The 17,476-nt window shown below is 45.4% G+C and overlaps 1 protein-coding gene across 2 annotated transcripts in view; it reads right to left on the minus strand.

The window, feature by feature from the left end:
- The window catches only part of SNX29 (sorting nexin 29), a 1,714,757-nt gene that overhangs the window by 1,177,281 nt on the left and 520,000 nt on the right, over positions 1-17,476 (minus strand). For both annotated transcript variants that reach the window (XM_078663166.1, XM_078663167.1), the window contains exon 13: positions 7,639-7,767. In XM_078663166.1, coding sequence (XP_078519292.1) covers positions 7,639-7,767 — 129 coding nt within the window. The remainder of the gene's footprint in view (positions 1-7,638; positions 7,768-17,476) is intronic.

The following is a 17,476-nucleotide window of genomic DNA, read 5'->3' on the forward strand; positions in this document are numbered from 1 at the left end:
AAAGTGTAACAAACACCTTTCCAAGATGGCCGCCAGTTCACCTGCATGCATGCGGACATCTTGGAATGTTTTTGACATATTCTCGCATTTTTTATCCTTTCAAGATGGCTGACATGTTGGTTTAAAACGTGTTGTCCATCTTGGAATAGTAACGTTATATTGAACTATAGCAAAATAAAGAAGCACTGGCAAAGGCAATAGCTCCACAGTGAATGCCAGGCCTATTGGCTTTGCAAAGGCTTATTTAAAAAACTGGCCTCATTTTTATTACAGTATGTGATCTTCAGATAACCCTGGGCAATGGTAATGGCTAAAATATTGCCTGGTGGGGTGTAGTGGAAGATAGGCAACATTTGTAACCTGCCAAATAAAGTGTGAGATTCCCCACATAAGTGGCCTGGGGTGATCATGAAGCATGTGGTGTTGCACAAAGAATATTGTCTGCAAAAACATGTCAGCCTTGTTTACCTTTTCTGCTTTGCACATGTCCATAACACATAATAAAAGGAACAACTAGTGGCATTTAATTTAAAAGCTACAAATGTCTTAAAACCCCACGGCACGCAAAATAATTCAACAAAAGTAAGGAACTACAATCAGAGGTGTCTTAGTAGCAGGTGCATGAGCCCTGCTACTGCAAAACGACCACTTCTACTGCACTCAGGGTCACAGCCACATCATATGTTTACTATCAGCCTCCTCCACAATATTTAAAATATCATTAAAAAGGCTAACTTGCAAATAAAAAGACACTTATTAAGGTCTATCATCTTACTGAGATGATTGAGAGGCTAAAGGCATTGTACAATATTAAAGGTTCAGTTAAAAGTTTGTTTATACAAATGTTTGGCCATTTAATAATTTGAATGGCATTAAGGAATAGTTTGATATTAAATTTTAAGGTGTTTTTTTCACACAATTATTTTTAACACATTGCAATTTACAAATGCCATTTTCATAGGTTGTTTGATGTGTTATCCTCGATAGCTTCCGTTCTCTTCTTGGAGAACTATAACAACTAGGAAGCCCCAAGATTTTAGCTACCATTTTTGCATCTAGTATGAGACCTTGCAATTAGCACTTTCACACTTTTTTTTATTTTGCACTTTAAACCTTGCAGTAATAACTTTTAAATGGAGCTGCTCTTCAACTGGTTGAATAGCCGGACTTTCAAGAGATAAACAAGGAACATATAGCTAAAAACAGTCATATTGTGAGAGAAATTAGATTATTGGAAGGTTAACCCCCCCCAACTAAATAATGAAGTATCTTTTTGGTAGCAAACACAGTTTCAGACTGAATACCTTATTGAACCCCCGTATCTATTGTACAAGGAGCAGAATTTTCCCTAGAGAAATGCATGTTAAGAACATAAGCAACATCAAAAAAATACTTAAACCTACCAACCCAAACAGACTTTCCAATTTAGTGATGAAGGAGATAAGTTAATAATGAAAATGAAAGAAAAAGTGTGAACATTGTATTAAGGGAACCAGAGACACATATTTACAGAGCTTTTCGTCCAACAAAAATACCAAAGAGAAAACAAAGTGCCAATGCAAGTTAATGGAGAAATTGACCAGGATGCAAGCATGATTTCTATCAAACTATGATGCAGAAGGAGAAAGGTAAGCCAAAGTCGTTCATACTGGTCAACATTGTTTCCTTCACTGTGAGAAATGTTTTCCTCTCAATTTCTCCCGTAGGGCAAAGCAGGGTGCAGTAGTAGATAAGCTTTATATGGCAGGATACTACTTCTTAGCAGTTCTGCTGTAGCCACATACTGAGCTTGAAAAAGCTCTGAGCAGGACAATCCAACAATTCTTGGAAACCAAAGGGACTTCTTATTTAAGATGTCATGGTACTCTGTCCAGGTCTCCGAAGGTTAAAAGGTTTCTAAGTCCCAACTTTCCGGAGGTACTGGAAAACTGTTTCTTGGTCACTCCAGAACCCAAGCATGTTGAGCATAATCAACGGGTGCAGGCCAGCCTTTTGTGTATCACAGGGAAAATATGAGGCTAACCAACTGACTCTTGGAGAGCACTTTCAGTAACTGGTTACATATGGAGAGAAGGACAAGCGTCTTGTGCAGAGAATGACAGCTCTGAATAACCACTTGATTATAACTAACACACTATGGGGGAACAGCAGTGTGTAGGGAGTTTCTGAGCTGTGTACAACATGACAAATCTGTCAATAAAGAGAAATTCAAGACAAATCGAACCCACTGGAAACATCAAATCACTATTAATAGTTTGGATGTCTGTCACTGACGAAGAAGGGTGATTAACTAAGTGTACTTTTATTTTGAGAAGGACAGAATGTGAAGCTCCCACATACTTGGAAAGTGTTTCTACAAGAACACAAAAGGTGTTATGAGCAACAATTCCTTAACTGTAGCTAAGTAGGCCAGCTCCTTCACTGAAGGATACTATTGCCAAGCAGATGAGGGGCGCTACGCCATGACTGTCAGGCTAGATAACTGAATAACTTCCTTAAAGCTATTCTGGCTATGATTAGGGACAAGTGTCTAGCCCCTCTTTGGAATAGCCTACTAATTCTGGCGGTGCCTTTGGAGAAGACGGTGAAGGCGATAAATCAGCAATGCTATAACAAAGCTAATCTGGGCTCCCTAGAAAGATGGTAAATCGTATCTTGACAATGCAATGTATAAGGAATTCATCTTTAAGCAAGAGTTTCTAAGGAAGACTCCAGGAGATCACACCAATATGGGGAACAAAGGCACCGTGAAATCTGTTTGAAACATGGGACATAATTCACAACAGCAAAACACACACACAGAAACCGGTCCTAGGATGCCTGATTCCGGTCCAGGGAAAACATGGCTTGGCAGTTCGGGCTGGACTGTTCCCATGAGGCACAAGGTCAAAACTGATTTGCATATGGCCATGTCTGAACTGGGGTGGAGCGGTGAGCAAAATAACGATGGATTAAACCCAGATCTGTGACTGGGGGTGATTGTTTTGCCAATGAGCAACATTCCGTCCATCATCGTGTGTTTTGTTTTATAATTCACAACATCCTAAAATAATCCCACTGTTAATAAAGGGGTTAAAAAATGCTGGTTTCAAGACTCAATAAACCTTAACCTACCCCGACTCAAACTTTGAATAAAATAAAAATAGTAAGCTAGAGATGCTGGACCACTTCAAGCAGAATGCATGCGTAATATGGAGCATTAGTAGGAACGTCTTGAAAGTATGCAGTTATGTTCCCCGGCATCAGACGGCAAAGATTATATTGGGAAACACCCCAGAGAAACAAAATGATGGAGCATGAACAGGGACAGACATCTCTAACGCTGAGCACAAGTGACATCATAGGACAAAAGGGCAGCTTTGCAAGGATCTTCTAGTATTTGCACTTCCATCTGTACACCCCAGCAACATCCTCACTATATTTCAGTCACAGGCAGTAAAATAATAGCACAAGAGTTGAACTGCAGAGCAAAGGTTATATACTGGTGCCCGGAAGATTTGGGAACCTGCCCTGCACCAACTATGAAAGAAAAAAACCTGGGGTTGATAGTGGACAACAGGCTTACCTTTGGGGAACACTTAAGTGGGGTGGTCTCTGCATGTTTCCTGGCTCTCAGAATCATAAGGAAAATAAAGTGCTTTCTTCCTGAAGACAGTCTTAGGACAGTGGTCACTGTCCTCATCATGTCACGGCTAGACTATTGTAATAGTCTTCATCGGAACACCTTAACAGGCTTCAAATCGTGCTGAATGCAGTGGCCAGAATGCTGACAGAGATACCAAAATTTGTTTTGGTTAAGAAAGAACTAAAGCAACTTCACTGGCTCCCCATAAAACAAAGGGCGCATTTTAAAGCCCTTTGCACGGTCTTTAAGTGCGTTAAGGGAGTGGGCCCGGACTACTTAAGACAAAAATTTCAGTGGTATATCCCCAGAAGGACCCTTTGGTCTACTGGAGCAAAAAAAGTGATAGTTCTTCCGGTAAAAAAAAGCTAGGTGGGGAGTTTGGAGCTTTATTGCTTGCCCCTCCAAGGCCTGGAACGACCTTCCATTCCACCTGAGGAATTCAACTGACCTCCTTTCCTTCAAGAAGGGGCTGAAAACTTGGTTATTAACTTTATGAGCCCCCCAGCCTCGACAATCATGCAGGCAGTGCTCAGCGCCAGGACACCCTAGGGTAACTGTTGCGCTTAAGAAGTTTAATTAACATAACATAACATATATGATAATAAACTGGTACATTCTTATGCCTAACTCTAGGCCTACATACTTTCTAATGAAGAGTTCCAATTAGAGGTACTATTTCACGCTGAGGAGAGTGAAAGTATTATGGTTCAGACTACTGTTCATAGCAATGTCAAGACAGTCTCTAATAAAGGCGCTGGACTAATCATGTTTTCTCTTCCACTGCATTCTACAGAGGTGGCATATATAGATAAGGGGTTTGTCAATCCCAATTGTAGAGTGTTGATCATTCACTGAGGGGGAGATTGAGCAGAGGCGGAGATCAAAACAGTTTTCAAACACAACCATATCCATTAGGTGTGGCATATCACTGACGCACTCACAATATCAAACAGTTATGAATGTGATACCAAAAGAATGTTATGAATTTTGCTGTACCAGCAAGAAAGATTTTTCATCTGTTGCCTCAAGAGCTTTTAATTACCCTGACACAACGTGATCTACAACAAACAGTAGCAGGTAATGTCCCTGAGCTCTTGAGGCAAGGAGGATATGTGGTTCAGTCATAGTATCTGCACTGTTTTACCCTCATTTACCATTACTGCTGTGTCTCCAAAGAGGGACACTCAAGCTTCATTAGGGCTACCCATCCAGGACAGAATCAACTTATATTTAAAACCTTCTTAGGCCGATGCAGCAAGTTTGGATGTTCTCTCTGTAGTGCTCTAGGGAACGATAATGAATGCTTAATGTCCTGCACCAGAGGGATAAATAATTAAGTGCTCCTCAAACAGCCGTTTAAAATACTTCTTGTTACACCTTGTTTTAATGTGACTACAGTAGAATTGGAAACTAATCTCATTTACAATATACATGATCTTCTGCCTCCTATAAAGTAAATGGGTGAATTATTTGATAAACATATTCCGGTAGACCTTTCCTTTCTTGTTAACAATCAATCAGTGCTGTCCTTTCCTCATCATGGGCTACAGAATTGCATAAATCAATCACTGAGGTTGATTAGTCCCTGAAGTTTGTAATCAGATGTTTGAATGAATTAACATGTGAACTACATAGAAAATATTAAGGAGTCTGTAATCTGAATACATTACATTACATCAGATGGTGACAATTGAGAAACTGCAGCATGTTTATCTAGATAGATATGTATATGGGAGCGAATCCCCAAAAATATGTGCTACACACAGATCAACTAGTAGCATAGGAGAGGTGGATTAGAGGAGAGCAGGTAACCCAATGCTGTGTCTCCATAAGTCTTGAAACGCAAGCCCATTTCCTGCTAGGCACATAAACTGTCGGATGACCATCATCTAAGAGCGTAATAAAATAAATAGTCATTACCACTATAATAAACAAAAAGTGCATCCTGCTGGACACTTTGAGGATAGTGCAAGAAGGTGGGGCAGACCTTGCACCTGGTGTCATCGTGGCCAGGAAAGAGGCACAGGTTGTGGTCGGTCCTAGGGCACTGGGGACAGTTCTTAAAGGGCATACATTCCATAACCCTGAGTGCATTCTCCTCCATGAAGAAGTCAAGTAGACGAGGACTCCTCTGCCCCGAAAGGGCCCAAGGCCCTGGCAGTCAGAAGCCAATCATGGATCAGTTACCGAAAGTTGCCATCGAGCAAAACGGATGGCTGAGCTTTCTTTTCCCACCTGGAATCAGGACCCAAACACGAGCGGGAGGAATGCATCGAACTCAGAGCATCACAGGTACACTACTGAAACTGATGGAGAGAAAAAAAACTAACTTGGAGTCAGTCCCCATGTGCATTGCCAATTAAGGAAGGAGTCACACTATACCTTGAGACTCGAAAGACTTTTTCTAAGGAAAAGAATCTCAAGCATCCAAGCCCAACAATAGACAGCAGGAGTATGCAGAGCATTGCTTCAAACATATGGCTACTAACAAAAACAATATGGAAGGAAAGTCAGAACCCCCTCTGACTCCAGAATATTGTGCTTAGAAGAATAGAGTCCAAAAATCACGGGGCTACTCTGTGATACATCAGACAAAGTCTTCATCGTCCAGTTCTCTCAAAGAAAAGATTGTGAAGAAACTGAAAGGCTGAGATGTGATCTAACTGCTCCATTTCAAAATTCGTCCTCAGGAGAAGTTGTTTGAATCCCAGCCTCTCTATTATATGTAATTCAGATCCCTTATATTAATGACAGTGCTAAAGGTGGCTCAGGGGCCCTGGGGCGCACTAAGGATGTCCCCATAGAGCAATAGACCTGAATATTTGTCGTTTGGTGGCCCCTTGGGATAAGTGGCCTCTCAGATTGTGCCAAAAAGGAAAACAACACCAATGAACTTTGAATACAGAGGTAAACTATGGCGAGGTCGAGGCAGAGGTAAAAATCGTTAGGGGCCTTTGTCCTTATAACCACTTAAACAAAATATAAAATAGAAATCATTGGTGCGCTTGAAACAATGACAGGGTTATTGTCATCTGCCCTTCCTTCATTTTTTTCTCAGGAACAAACAAATCGCAGAGTGTCAGAGTCAGTATCATAAGATAAGACTTTCAATAAGCAAACTATCCATTCTCAAATATCTAGACATTCACCCACTAAGTTCGTATTACGTTAGATAAAGCATATGAGGTAAAAAAAAAATGCGCCGATCAAAACACTATAATTGAAGTCTATAAAGCTCTCTATAGGCATTCATATATTGAGAGCGAAATGGATAAGTTCTAAATGTCACCATGACAGAGCCAATCTGGGTGGTGTGATTGCTCCATACCTTTGGGCCATTGCCAGTAATATACCAGATGAACACGGTTCAAAATGTTTTAGTGACGTCATGTGTGCCCTTTTACTTTTTAGAAACAATTTCTGTGATACATTTTCACTCATTTAGGATTGGTTGAAAATCATTAGATTTGCTAATGATCAGAGGCTGCAGACTGAACAGACTGTCAGCGTGAAAGACAAGGGATTAAAATTCAGTCACATACTAGATTCATTCTATTATTGAGTTATCAAGGGATCATATTGGTAGTAGATAATCCATAAAAAGATATTAGCAGCCTGACACTTGTGTGCGGTAGTCTAAGTTTTATTAGGCTGTGATTCAGACTAGAGTCATTGCCATCCTTATGTGATTCATGTCAATGGTGAATACATTTCTTTCATGAGAACATTCTCGGAGTTATTTCATTTACTGTAATATTATTGTTTTTACTTTAAGTATCTTCGGTTATTCTCTAGTTTTTGCTTATACATTAATTCTTTCACTAAAAGAAATAATAAAAAATAAATATGCCCATAAAGAGGACAACGTGGCCCACTGGTAGATGACCATCCCACTAGCCAACAGACAATCATCCTGCTTTCTGGACTGGTTTTCCAACCGTGCACTGGAGAAGACATGACAGAAGTTTGAAAAACTGACCCCAGGTTTCTAGAGTCTGTGGAAAATCTCTTACCTTGTCAATGCCTGAACCTTCGTCATGTGTCGTTCCTCCTGTTCTGTTAATTTTCTATTTAAGTTATCAATTTCCTGTCTGAGTACAGCAGAATGCTCCATTTCTCCATCAAGCAGATTACGCATTGATCTGGAAAGAGGAAGCACTTTATGTTAATGCTTCTGAGTGCAACTTAATTGTCAAAGAAAGTGTTAATAGACAGAAATAATAACTAGGAGAGGTTTTTTTTCTCGAATATCTGATCATCCCATTTACAATGTAGGCACGGTGACAATTAAGAACACCTATGTTTCTTCAATTAACAACTGTACAAGAAAATTGATGTGCATATTCCTAATTTTTTTCCAGACTAGCATGGTGTATAGTTGTGTATTTTGTCTGACACAAAACATTAAAATGTTAGAGACCAGTGTAAGTAAAAAGTAGTGTAAAAAATCCATCTTTTGTGTGTGTTCCCTGAGTTGTTTTAGTTTTTTTGATCTTTGAAAACGTGTTTTATACCTCTGGGCAGTGAAGGGCTGCTAAAAAGGCTTTGCTGTACGTGTCTTTTCCTAAAGCAATGGTATCAGTTTGGTCTAAAGGAGCAGCCTGTTTGACTTTTCTGCACAGCCAATACGAGTAAGTACAAATTGTACAGGCCAGGTCTGAGTGTGGGTTTGCAATCTGACTTACAAATCATTAAAGTTTTGTTAGATTAACCACCTGTCCTTGTGCCTTTAAAAATCTATGTAACGCTCAACGTTAAAATATGCGAGCTGTACACACTTGCATGTTCAAAGACATAACAAGACCTAAGGTGATAAGCTGTTAAGTGATGCTGCAGCCACTATACTTTGGTAGAGTTATGCAGTGTCAAATGCTTAGTTCTTCTAACTTAGTCTAGTAAGTACTTAGGAATGCCATTCATGGGCATATAACTAAGATGCCAAAATAATATCAATAGTTAACATGCATTATTTGGTATGTTGCAAAAATAGGCTTTTTATAAGGCTGACCTAGTTCTGTATTTTAAATAACCAGTTTAAACGTGGTTCCTATCATGTGCTGACTGGTTGCATCCCTTCATCTAGGTCTTCGTCTCTCTCATGCCAATCGTAAAATTGGAAGAGGTGTGAAAGGGAATGGACTGCAGATCTGAGGCTATTCCAGTGCAATAGGCTTATTCAGCTCAACTCCATTATGTTGGATTTAAATTTGTCAAAACAGAATGTCAATGACCAAATGCCTGCTAAGACAAATTACTGATGGCAATCACTGCCCCCTGTTCTGATCACATCCTGACAGGGGAAATCAGGCAGTTTCACAAAGCAACGCTCTCAAAGAGCATTCTGCCTTCTGCTTTGGCATCTGGGAGTCTAAGGGAAACACCCCAAGCAAGTCTTTTAAAGTTTTCTGGTCACACCCAGGAGCCCTATTCCACCTGGAGATAGCATATGAGTGCCTAACAGGGGTGCATTTGACTTTGATAATGGAAGAGCTAGAAAGGATGCCTTCAATAGGAGCAGCTTAGCAGAGAGATGAAGCCTAGTCAAGGTTAGAAAGTTTGTAGATAGGGCTTTGTGGGTTATGTTTTTACTACAAGTCATTATTAAGAACCCATACTTTGGCTGGCCTCCCATGTACCAATTTGGACCACCCACCTTCTTCCAAGCAAACCTGAGATCACCTTTTTTAGGGCAGGGCCGCAGATCCAGCGGATGGAGAAGAAACAACCAGCAGGTACACTGGGCAGAACAAGAAGAACCAGTGAGGGGGGCGTGGCCAGCAGCCGAAGGGAATGGTCGCCTGCTAGCGCGGCTCCCTGGCCCTCGCCTAACTATCCGCTATTTCCATCCGTTCCCGGGCACGAGTCTCCCTGGTGAGCGGGAGACTCGGTGAAGACTACTGGTATGCACTTGGTGTTTTCCCGACAGATCCCTATATCGGTGCTGGGGCGGCAAGAGTGACCGGAGGGGAACCGTCCCCAGGCGACCTTGCCAAGATGGCGGCCTGAGGCCCGTATCGGCTCTGGACCCTGACGTCTAGGCGAGTCCTGCGCCCGACCTGCGACCGAGGCTTGCCCTACGGAGACTGCAGGAGGGGACGAGAAGTCTTCTCTTCCCGACAAAGTGGAGCGACGCACTGCTGTGACCTGCACGGGGGAGCGACGTGAGGTGTGCAGAGTACCCCCACTGGACCTCGGCGTGGTCTTTACGGTACGCCCCGGCTTTGCGGCCTAACCTTCGGCCGCCCAGATATCGCCCCTGGAGTTCCGTTCTTGACCTTGACTTCTTTTGCATCCTCTCTCCGGCCGAGGGGCTGGCCTACCTTCAGGAGGTGCCCGAGACGCTGGCGGTGAGGAGGATACGCCGCCGCGACGCTCCTGGGCCACAACACGCAACTCCATAGCCGGACCCCGTGGACTCCGCATTAGAGGCCGGACTGCGGCGCATTGTGCGCCTTCATTATTGGCCTCCCCTGGGAGGTCCTGGCTGTGGAGGGCTATGGGCCCCAGTGCACGTGTGTCCTGAGCAGACTTTGCTCTGCTATCTCTACGTCCCTGGTGGGGCATACATTGTGGCCGGACTGTAGGTTGGGTTCCCACGGACCTCTGTGTGGATATCGGCTTGTGAGACCCCAGAGATACTATCAGGGCTGGCTGACAATCGGGCCGAGCTCAGCACCCCCCATAGAAGCAGTGGTGGAGATTACACTCAGCGGCCTCACACCAGGTGCTGCCCCCCCCCCGTCCCTCCGAGTGACGCCATCCCTTGCACTCTGCTGCCCTACTGCTGCGCCTGGTCGCCTCGGCGTCTTTTCTCCTGGTGGCGGCCAACGGGTTGTACCTGCCCGATCCTCGGACGTGATTCTCCAGGTGGGTGCCGCTTTTTTGATGGTGATTGTGGGCCCGACACAGGGTCCCCTGCTGTGCTTCCTGATGGCTTCTAGTAAAGGGAACAAGGGCTCCACACAGAGGCAAATAAATAAACTCTCTTGGAGCTCTAAGGGTGATGGCAAGACCTTACCGCCGGAAGTGCCCGCACAGACTGTTTCCCCCGCGCCTTCGACGAGGGCCCTCACCCTGGAGGATGTCATTGAGGCAATCGCGGGGGTCCAATCCTCATTGGAGACTCGCATAGACTCCGTGAATGTAGAAGTAACGTTGCTGCGTGCGGACTTCCGCAATATGGACTCCAAAGTGCGAGATGTCGAGATTAAAACCGCAGCCCTTGTAGATGACACCTCTTCCTTACAGCAGCAGGTGGCACAACTCCAGCAACAGCAGCGACAAATGGGGGACCTCCTGGATGACTATGAAGGGCTGGCGAGACGGAACAACATCCGTATTTTGGGGGTCCCGGAGAGAATCGATGAGCCCGCACCTGACCTCTTTGTTGAGGATTTGATCCTGAAGCATCTCCAGCCCAAAAAATTGTCAATTACTTCTTAATCGAGAGAGCCCACAGAGTCCCAGGAGGGAGGCCAAAGCCAGGGGCCCTCCCTCGTCCCATAATTGCGAGGGTCTTCAATTTCAGGGACCTGGATGTCATCCTTCAGACTGCCAGGGCTGTATCTCCGCTCCGGATAGACAACACCCGCATCACATTCTTTCCCGAAAGGTAAAGGTACAAGCGAGGAGACGCAGTTTCCTGGAAGTGAAAAAGGCTTTGCGAGACCAACAAATAAAATACTCCATGCTGTTCCCGGCCAAACTACGTGTGGAGTCGGAGGGCAAGGTTTGGTTCTTCCTATCGCCGAGTGAGGTATTGGACTGGCTGGAAGGTTGGCGCCAGGTGAGACACTCTCCGGGCAGGCAAAGAGCGTCTGGTGCTCGCTCCGAGCGAGATCCGCCGCCGGGGAGTCCCGAACTGTTTACTGCGGACACCCAGGGTGATCAGTGAGATCTCTGAACTTCCTGCGCTGGGACTGATGGGACTCCAACTTTGCTGTCGTCAGATCCAGTATCTTCACTTGGACGACAGTGGGCAGCCGGGTGGCTATTCCTTTCTATCTTGACCTGATTCTCTTTTTTCCTCACCCCTCCCCCCTCGCTCCCCCCCCCCTCCCCCCTCCCTCCCCTCTCTCTTCTCTAGTGGCCATTAGTTGTCTTGGTATTGTTGAGTGCTCTCTATTGGGTTTCACTGTTGTATGTGCTCCTTGGGACTAAGGAGGGCGTCGGTGCTCCTGGATTTGGCCTTATGGGTTTGCCGTAATGTAAAGATCCTTATTGTCTAGGGTTAACGTGATTCTCGCCCTCAGCGACGAGGGGTGCCCTGGGCCTGGGAGAGGCTTCCTGACCCTGTCCTTCCCCCCCCCCTCTCCCGACCCCCCTTCCCCCCCTCTTTCTTTCTTAGAGGACTCTGGTTCGCCCTGGGGATGATACGCTCATTGTATGATGTTGATGTGCACACCAATGTGAGCTCGATCCTATGTGTTATAGCCCTAAACCGATTTCTTCCACTCTCAGGCGAGTGGCATCACCGGCTCCCCGGGTCCCCCGTTTAAGGTTGGGAGGGCGACAGGCACTCTGCCGAGTTGGGGTGTGGGCAGTTTCAAGTCCGTGGGCAGGGACGCAGGGTGGGGGGAGGGACATTGGGCTTGGGGTTGTTTGTTTGCTTGGTCTTTGTTTGATGGATCATATCGCAATCTTGTATTCTACCTCCAATGGTGTTTTTTTTTTTCTTTGAGTGTTTGCAGAGTATGCAGAGTCTCCATCGATTTTGAACATGGTACACGTCACCGTCCTGCATTTTTTGCTATCTTGTCTCTGAGGGCTGTCTGTTCGTGGCTCCTACTCGTACTAGCCCTGGACTTGCTTCCTCATTCTCCGGATAGGCCCCTTAACCGTCCTTTCATATAGGACCCACCATGACGCAATCCCAACCTAGGACACTCACTCTCATGACGTGGAAGGTTAACGGGCTCGGCAGTAAAATAAAGAGAGGGGTGGTGTTACTGTAGTGTAGTTCCTATATTCCCAATAGGTTTTGCGCATTGGAATTATATAAACAGCAGTGTAGACGTAGGACTGAGGTCATCTAGGTCTCTACTGACTATATTAGACTTAATTAGTTTTGCCAGCTAGCTCAGAGGTCACTAGAAACTTTCTCGAATGAACAGGAATGAGTTAACTTTCCTGATTAGACAAGAAGGGATTAGTTTCTGACAACCGCATAAACATGACAACTTTGCTCCCTCAGAATAAAGAGTATATCTCTAGAGTCGTGTGAAAACAATAGACAGTCATTTCACTCAGTCAATCGTGCATACTTAGTTTCACCAGAGTGCAGAGAAATAGAGAGACAGGCGTTTTCAATAAAAGGTGTTCTTTATTGAGCAGTCTTCTTTCTCATGCAAGAGAAGTGAGTTGCCACAATTGCAATACTTATCATGAAGTAAAGTGCGTACAGTAAAAGGAGTATTATGAAATAATACTGTAAAAGCATTGATATGGTTTCTTAGCCATATGATACTTTAAAACGGATAAAATATATACATACATAAAACAACTAACTAACGTACTCAACTGGTGCTTCTAAGATACGCCTACCCCGGTGTACCTGCCCTAAGCCTAATACGTGGGAAGGAGTAAGTAAGTTGCAGTTTTAGTTAAGTTAGGTTTTTTGCCAAGAATCTGAATCAAGAATTCTCTTAAGGATTTAGTCAGCTCCGTACCTTGGTAATGGAATGTAGGAGGTCTTGTATCTCTCTCTCAGGACTCGATCTCCCGGCAACCCGCAAGGGTGACTGGAAACACCGGAGCTGGAATTTCTCGGCAGGAGAAAAGACAGCGTCTCTCTCAGTGCGTCAAATGGGAGGGTCGGCTTCCTTTGGCACTCGCATCAGCTGGGCGTCGGGCAAGTAGAGAGCCGCTCTGCTCCAAACCACCGTGTGTTTGCTTAAGGCAACGTTGGTATATTTATACCTGGCGGTTGCCGGGTTTCACATAAGGTTGGACATAAGACGTCGCTAAGAACTAACAGTTCTTTCTGAACTCAAGGAGTTCTTATGCAAATCAAAACAAAAGCAGGGGGAATTCCCGGGCTGCTGGAGGCTTGGTTTGTTTAAAGAACGTGTTGTACTTTCTAGGAGTCTATGGGAGTAGCCTTGCCGTATTTGGACTGCATGGGCTATAACTAGATATGGACATGATTCCTATGCCTTTATAAGGATATGTTTTGTTATAACCATATAAGGGCATGAATCGGGGATATCCTGATTAGGGTCCTAGATAGATTCACAACACCCACTCCATGTATTAATGTCCATCATTACTAAATACTAAGCAATATTAAACATATAACGATGCATGTGTGTTTTCCAACCCACCCCAAAATACATAAATTGCATTTGAAATGGTGTATGGTATATACACGAAAATGAGTATTGGTACTGTACGTTTTTCAAGCAGTGATATCATTCAGAAAATGCATATATAAATATCGGCTGAATGAATTGCAAAAATTACATTTATGAAATGGCTCTGAATACAGAAAAGAAGGTCGAGACCATTTCATCACATATTTATAAAATACTGTACATGTGCTAGAGGCTGAGGTAAAATATTGTCTCTAGTGTCTCTAAAAATAGAAGCTCTGTTCTCTAAGAATAGTTCTACTTTAAGCAGAGTACCATTTGCCAACAAAAAGGTAAATATTTTGGAAGTAGAAAAAAATAATTTCGCTTTCAGGGGAAAAAATAGTTCCAATTGTTTTCAGTACTTTCGTTTATCAAAAAAAAAAAACTGAAGGCCGAATTCAGAGTTCAGGGAACGCTGTGTGCTCGTTGTTTTAAAAGTTATTCTCGTTGTTCGGGGAGAACATCATATCAGACAGAGTTGCGAAAAATTGGTCTACAACATCAGGTGAAAGTTCGACCAAGTTCGAAAATGCTGAAATAGTGCATATGTGAGAATTATTGCCATCATCGATGTCGGGATCAGCAATGCTCACAGAAGGTTGTACCTGTGTGGTGCTGCTTTCATCTCGTACTTCACCGCCACCTACTCGTAATGGTGAAGTCTCAACGAATGCCGTCATCAGAATAGGTAGCCACTGGGGACAACACGTTGCATGAGTCGTTACCGGACCTAGCAAAGTATCGATATCCATTGGTACTGCTGATGGTAGTGTAAGACAGACGTCCAACATGCATTCTTCTCCGCATAGCAGATATCGAAGCACAGGTAAGATGCAATCTTGCCAGATTGGTCTGTATGAAAGAAACCAAGTTGCACTCAGATCTCTTAGCTAATCCGAGGACTTTAGTGATTCGGTCTCGGTAGCGTATTGCTAGCATCGTCTCTCCCATTGTAGCTGGAGTTCTGTCTGTGGCTTGGCTTGCCATATCGGAGCAGAAGGATCAAAAATAAAATTCCTGCTACGAGTCCCAAAAGAAGAGGCAGGCCGCCGAAAAAGGAATGGACACAATTCGGGAAAATGCCCAGAACTGTTTCAAAGGGTGCTAACAGTCCCGAAAATTTTTCTTAAATACATGTGCGATGCCACTGGTATCAGACATGTTTAAAATGTTACCTAACGAGGAGGGGTTTAGCGCGCACCCAAGATGGTCGCGTGAGCTTAGGGCTCCCGGACCTTCGCCACCTCCACCGACTATCCTGAACCCTATCCTGATTTGGACGACGGGTTATTACTGGCACGGCCCTGCTGATTGTTTCTCCGTTTTCGGACTTCGATTTGGACATCGGGAGCTGAAGATATGGACTTTTGAACTTTTTCGGCCTGTTCCATGGTACTGCCCCCGGGCTCGGCTTCTCTGCCAGCCGGACAGTAATTGAACAACAATGGATCATGCGAGCCTCCTTTGCCCGGTTGTCTACTTTCAGTTTCGTTTCTCGCGCTTAGACCTACTTGACTTTGTTTCGATCGCCCTGGCTTGCTGCTTTCAACCTCACCACTATTCACCGACTGGTGACTCGGCCCTTTGCCATTTATCACTTGGTGATTGGTTCGCATCTTCATTTATATATTGTTGCGGGCGCATCGACTTTAGCCATTTTTACTAGGTCTCAGACTACCCTTTGGGGCGCACGAACTAAGATGGCCACCAAGCCTGAGGGAGAGAAACGCAAGACCAGACCGGCAACGCGAGGGGGCTCTGTGCAATCAAATGTCATGGACAGATACACCCTCGTCAAGGGCTCTCCGGGTGGATCGACTAAATCCCCGGCCACTGTGGGAGAAGACTCCCCGATGGATGAAGAGCTGTCGTTCAGGGACGTCATGGGCGCCTTTGCTGGGATGAAGGCCACGCTGGGTCAACAATATGAGGCCCTGGCCCACAAGTTGGATACGGTCGCTATCGATGTTACCTTGATCAGGGCTGACCTTGCGAAAACCAATGAAAAGGTCAAATCCCTCGATCTAAAGACATCTAGTCTTGTTACTGACGTCTCCGTTTTACAGGCAGAGGTCGGTAACTTGCGAGTCGCCCGTGACTATCTCACTCGACGCCTGGACGACTTTGAGGGCCGTGCAAGACGAAACAACGTCCGTCTGGTTGGTGTCCCGGAAACTTCGGAAGCATCCTCGGTGGACCTGCTGGTGGAAGATCTGGTCCTGAATCATCTAGCACCCAAGTGCCTCAGCAAGTTTTTTGCTGTTGAACGGGCACACAGGATCCCGGGTGGTCCGCCTAAGCAGGGAGCCACTCCGCGTCCCATCATTGCTGGGATCTTCAGCTTTCGGGACAGGGATGCGATCCTGCAAGCGTCACGCCTATCTGGTCCAACGGCTTATGAGAATACTGCAGTCAGCTTCTACCCGGACTTTACCCAGCAGGTTCAGAAATAGCGACTTGGATTCCAGGGGGTGAAAAAGAGACTGAGGATTAGAGACATGAAATACGCCATGCTTTTCCCGGCCCGGTTAAGTGTGGTGTACAACGAACGAACATTTTTCTTTGATCATCCAGGGGCGGCAAGTGACTGGCTGGACACGCTGCCCCCGGGACCAGATCGTTCTGAACACTCTGGACACTCCGGTGGTGCGGAGGGAGGCCCGGTGGAGCAGGAATAGGGGGCGGACTCAGCTCCCGGTCCATCGTGTTGACTTTCGGCTGTGGTTTGGTGCTATGCCACTATTGCTTGCTATCATGCTGTCTTATTGGGGTGTGGGCGGGGGGGGGGTGGGTGAGTCTTCCTCCTCTGGGGTTCTTTTCGTAGAATAGTTGTATGTTAGGGCGACAGGCAACCTGCAAGTTGGGGTGGCTTTTGAGTCTTACGCAGGAATGCGGGGTGGGGGTATGATGTACGGGGTTGTTTGGGGGGTTGGGGGGTTACAGTTTCTGTTTCATTGTTTTCTTCAAGGCATATTATTGATGATCTCCTGTTGTACAGTGTCGCACCCGGTGTGGGGTGGGGATGGGGTTGATCTCTGGGATGGGGGTTAGGGGACTTAAGGTACTGTGTTGGAACGTGAACGGGTTGGGGGATAGGATCAATCAATCAATCAATCAATCATGCCATTTGTATAGCGCACTACTCACCCGGGAGGGTCTCAAGGCGCTTGGGGGGAGGGGTATGCTACTGCTCGAACAGCCAGGTCTTGAGTTGTTTCCTGAAGGCGAGATGGTTCTAGGTCAGCCGAAGGTGGATGGGGAGGGAGTTCCAAGTCTTGGCAGCCAGGTAATAGAAGGATCTTCCTCCGGCGGTGGCTCTTCGGATGCGTGGTACGGCTGCGAGGGCGAGGCTGGTGGACCGTAGCTGGCGGGTGGGCGTGTAGAAGGTCAGGCGGTTGTTGAGGTACTTGGGGCCCAGGTCGTGGAGAGACTTGTGTGCGTGGGTGAGGAGCCGGAACGTGATCCTCTTGTCGACGGGGAGCCAGTGCAGGTTCCTCAG

Source organism: Lissotriton helveticus, chromosome 10 (assembly GCF_964261635.1).
Source record: "Lissotriton helveticus chromosome 10, aLisHel1.1, whole genome shotgun sequence".
Lineage (NCBI taxonomy): Eukaryota > Metazoa > Chordata > Amphibia > Caudata > Salamandridae > Lissotriton > Lissotriton helveticus.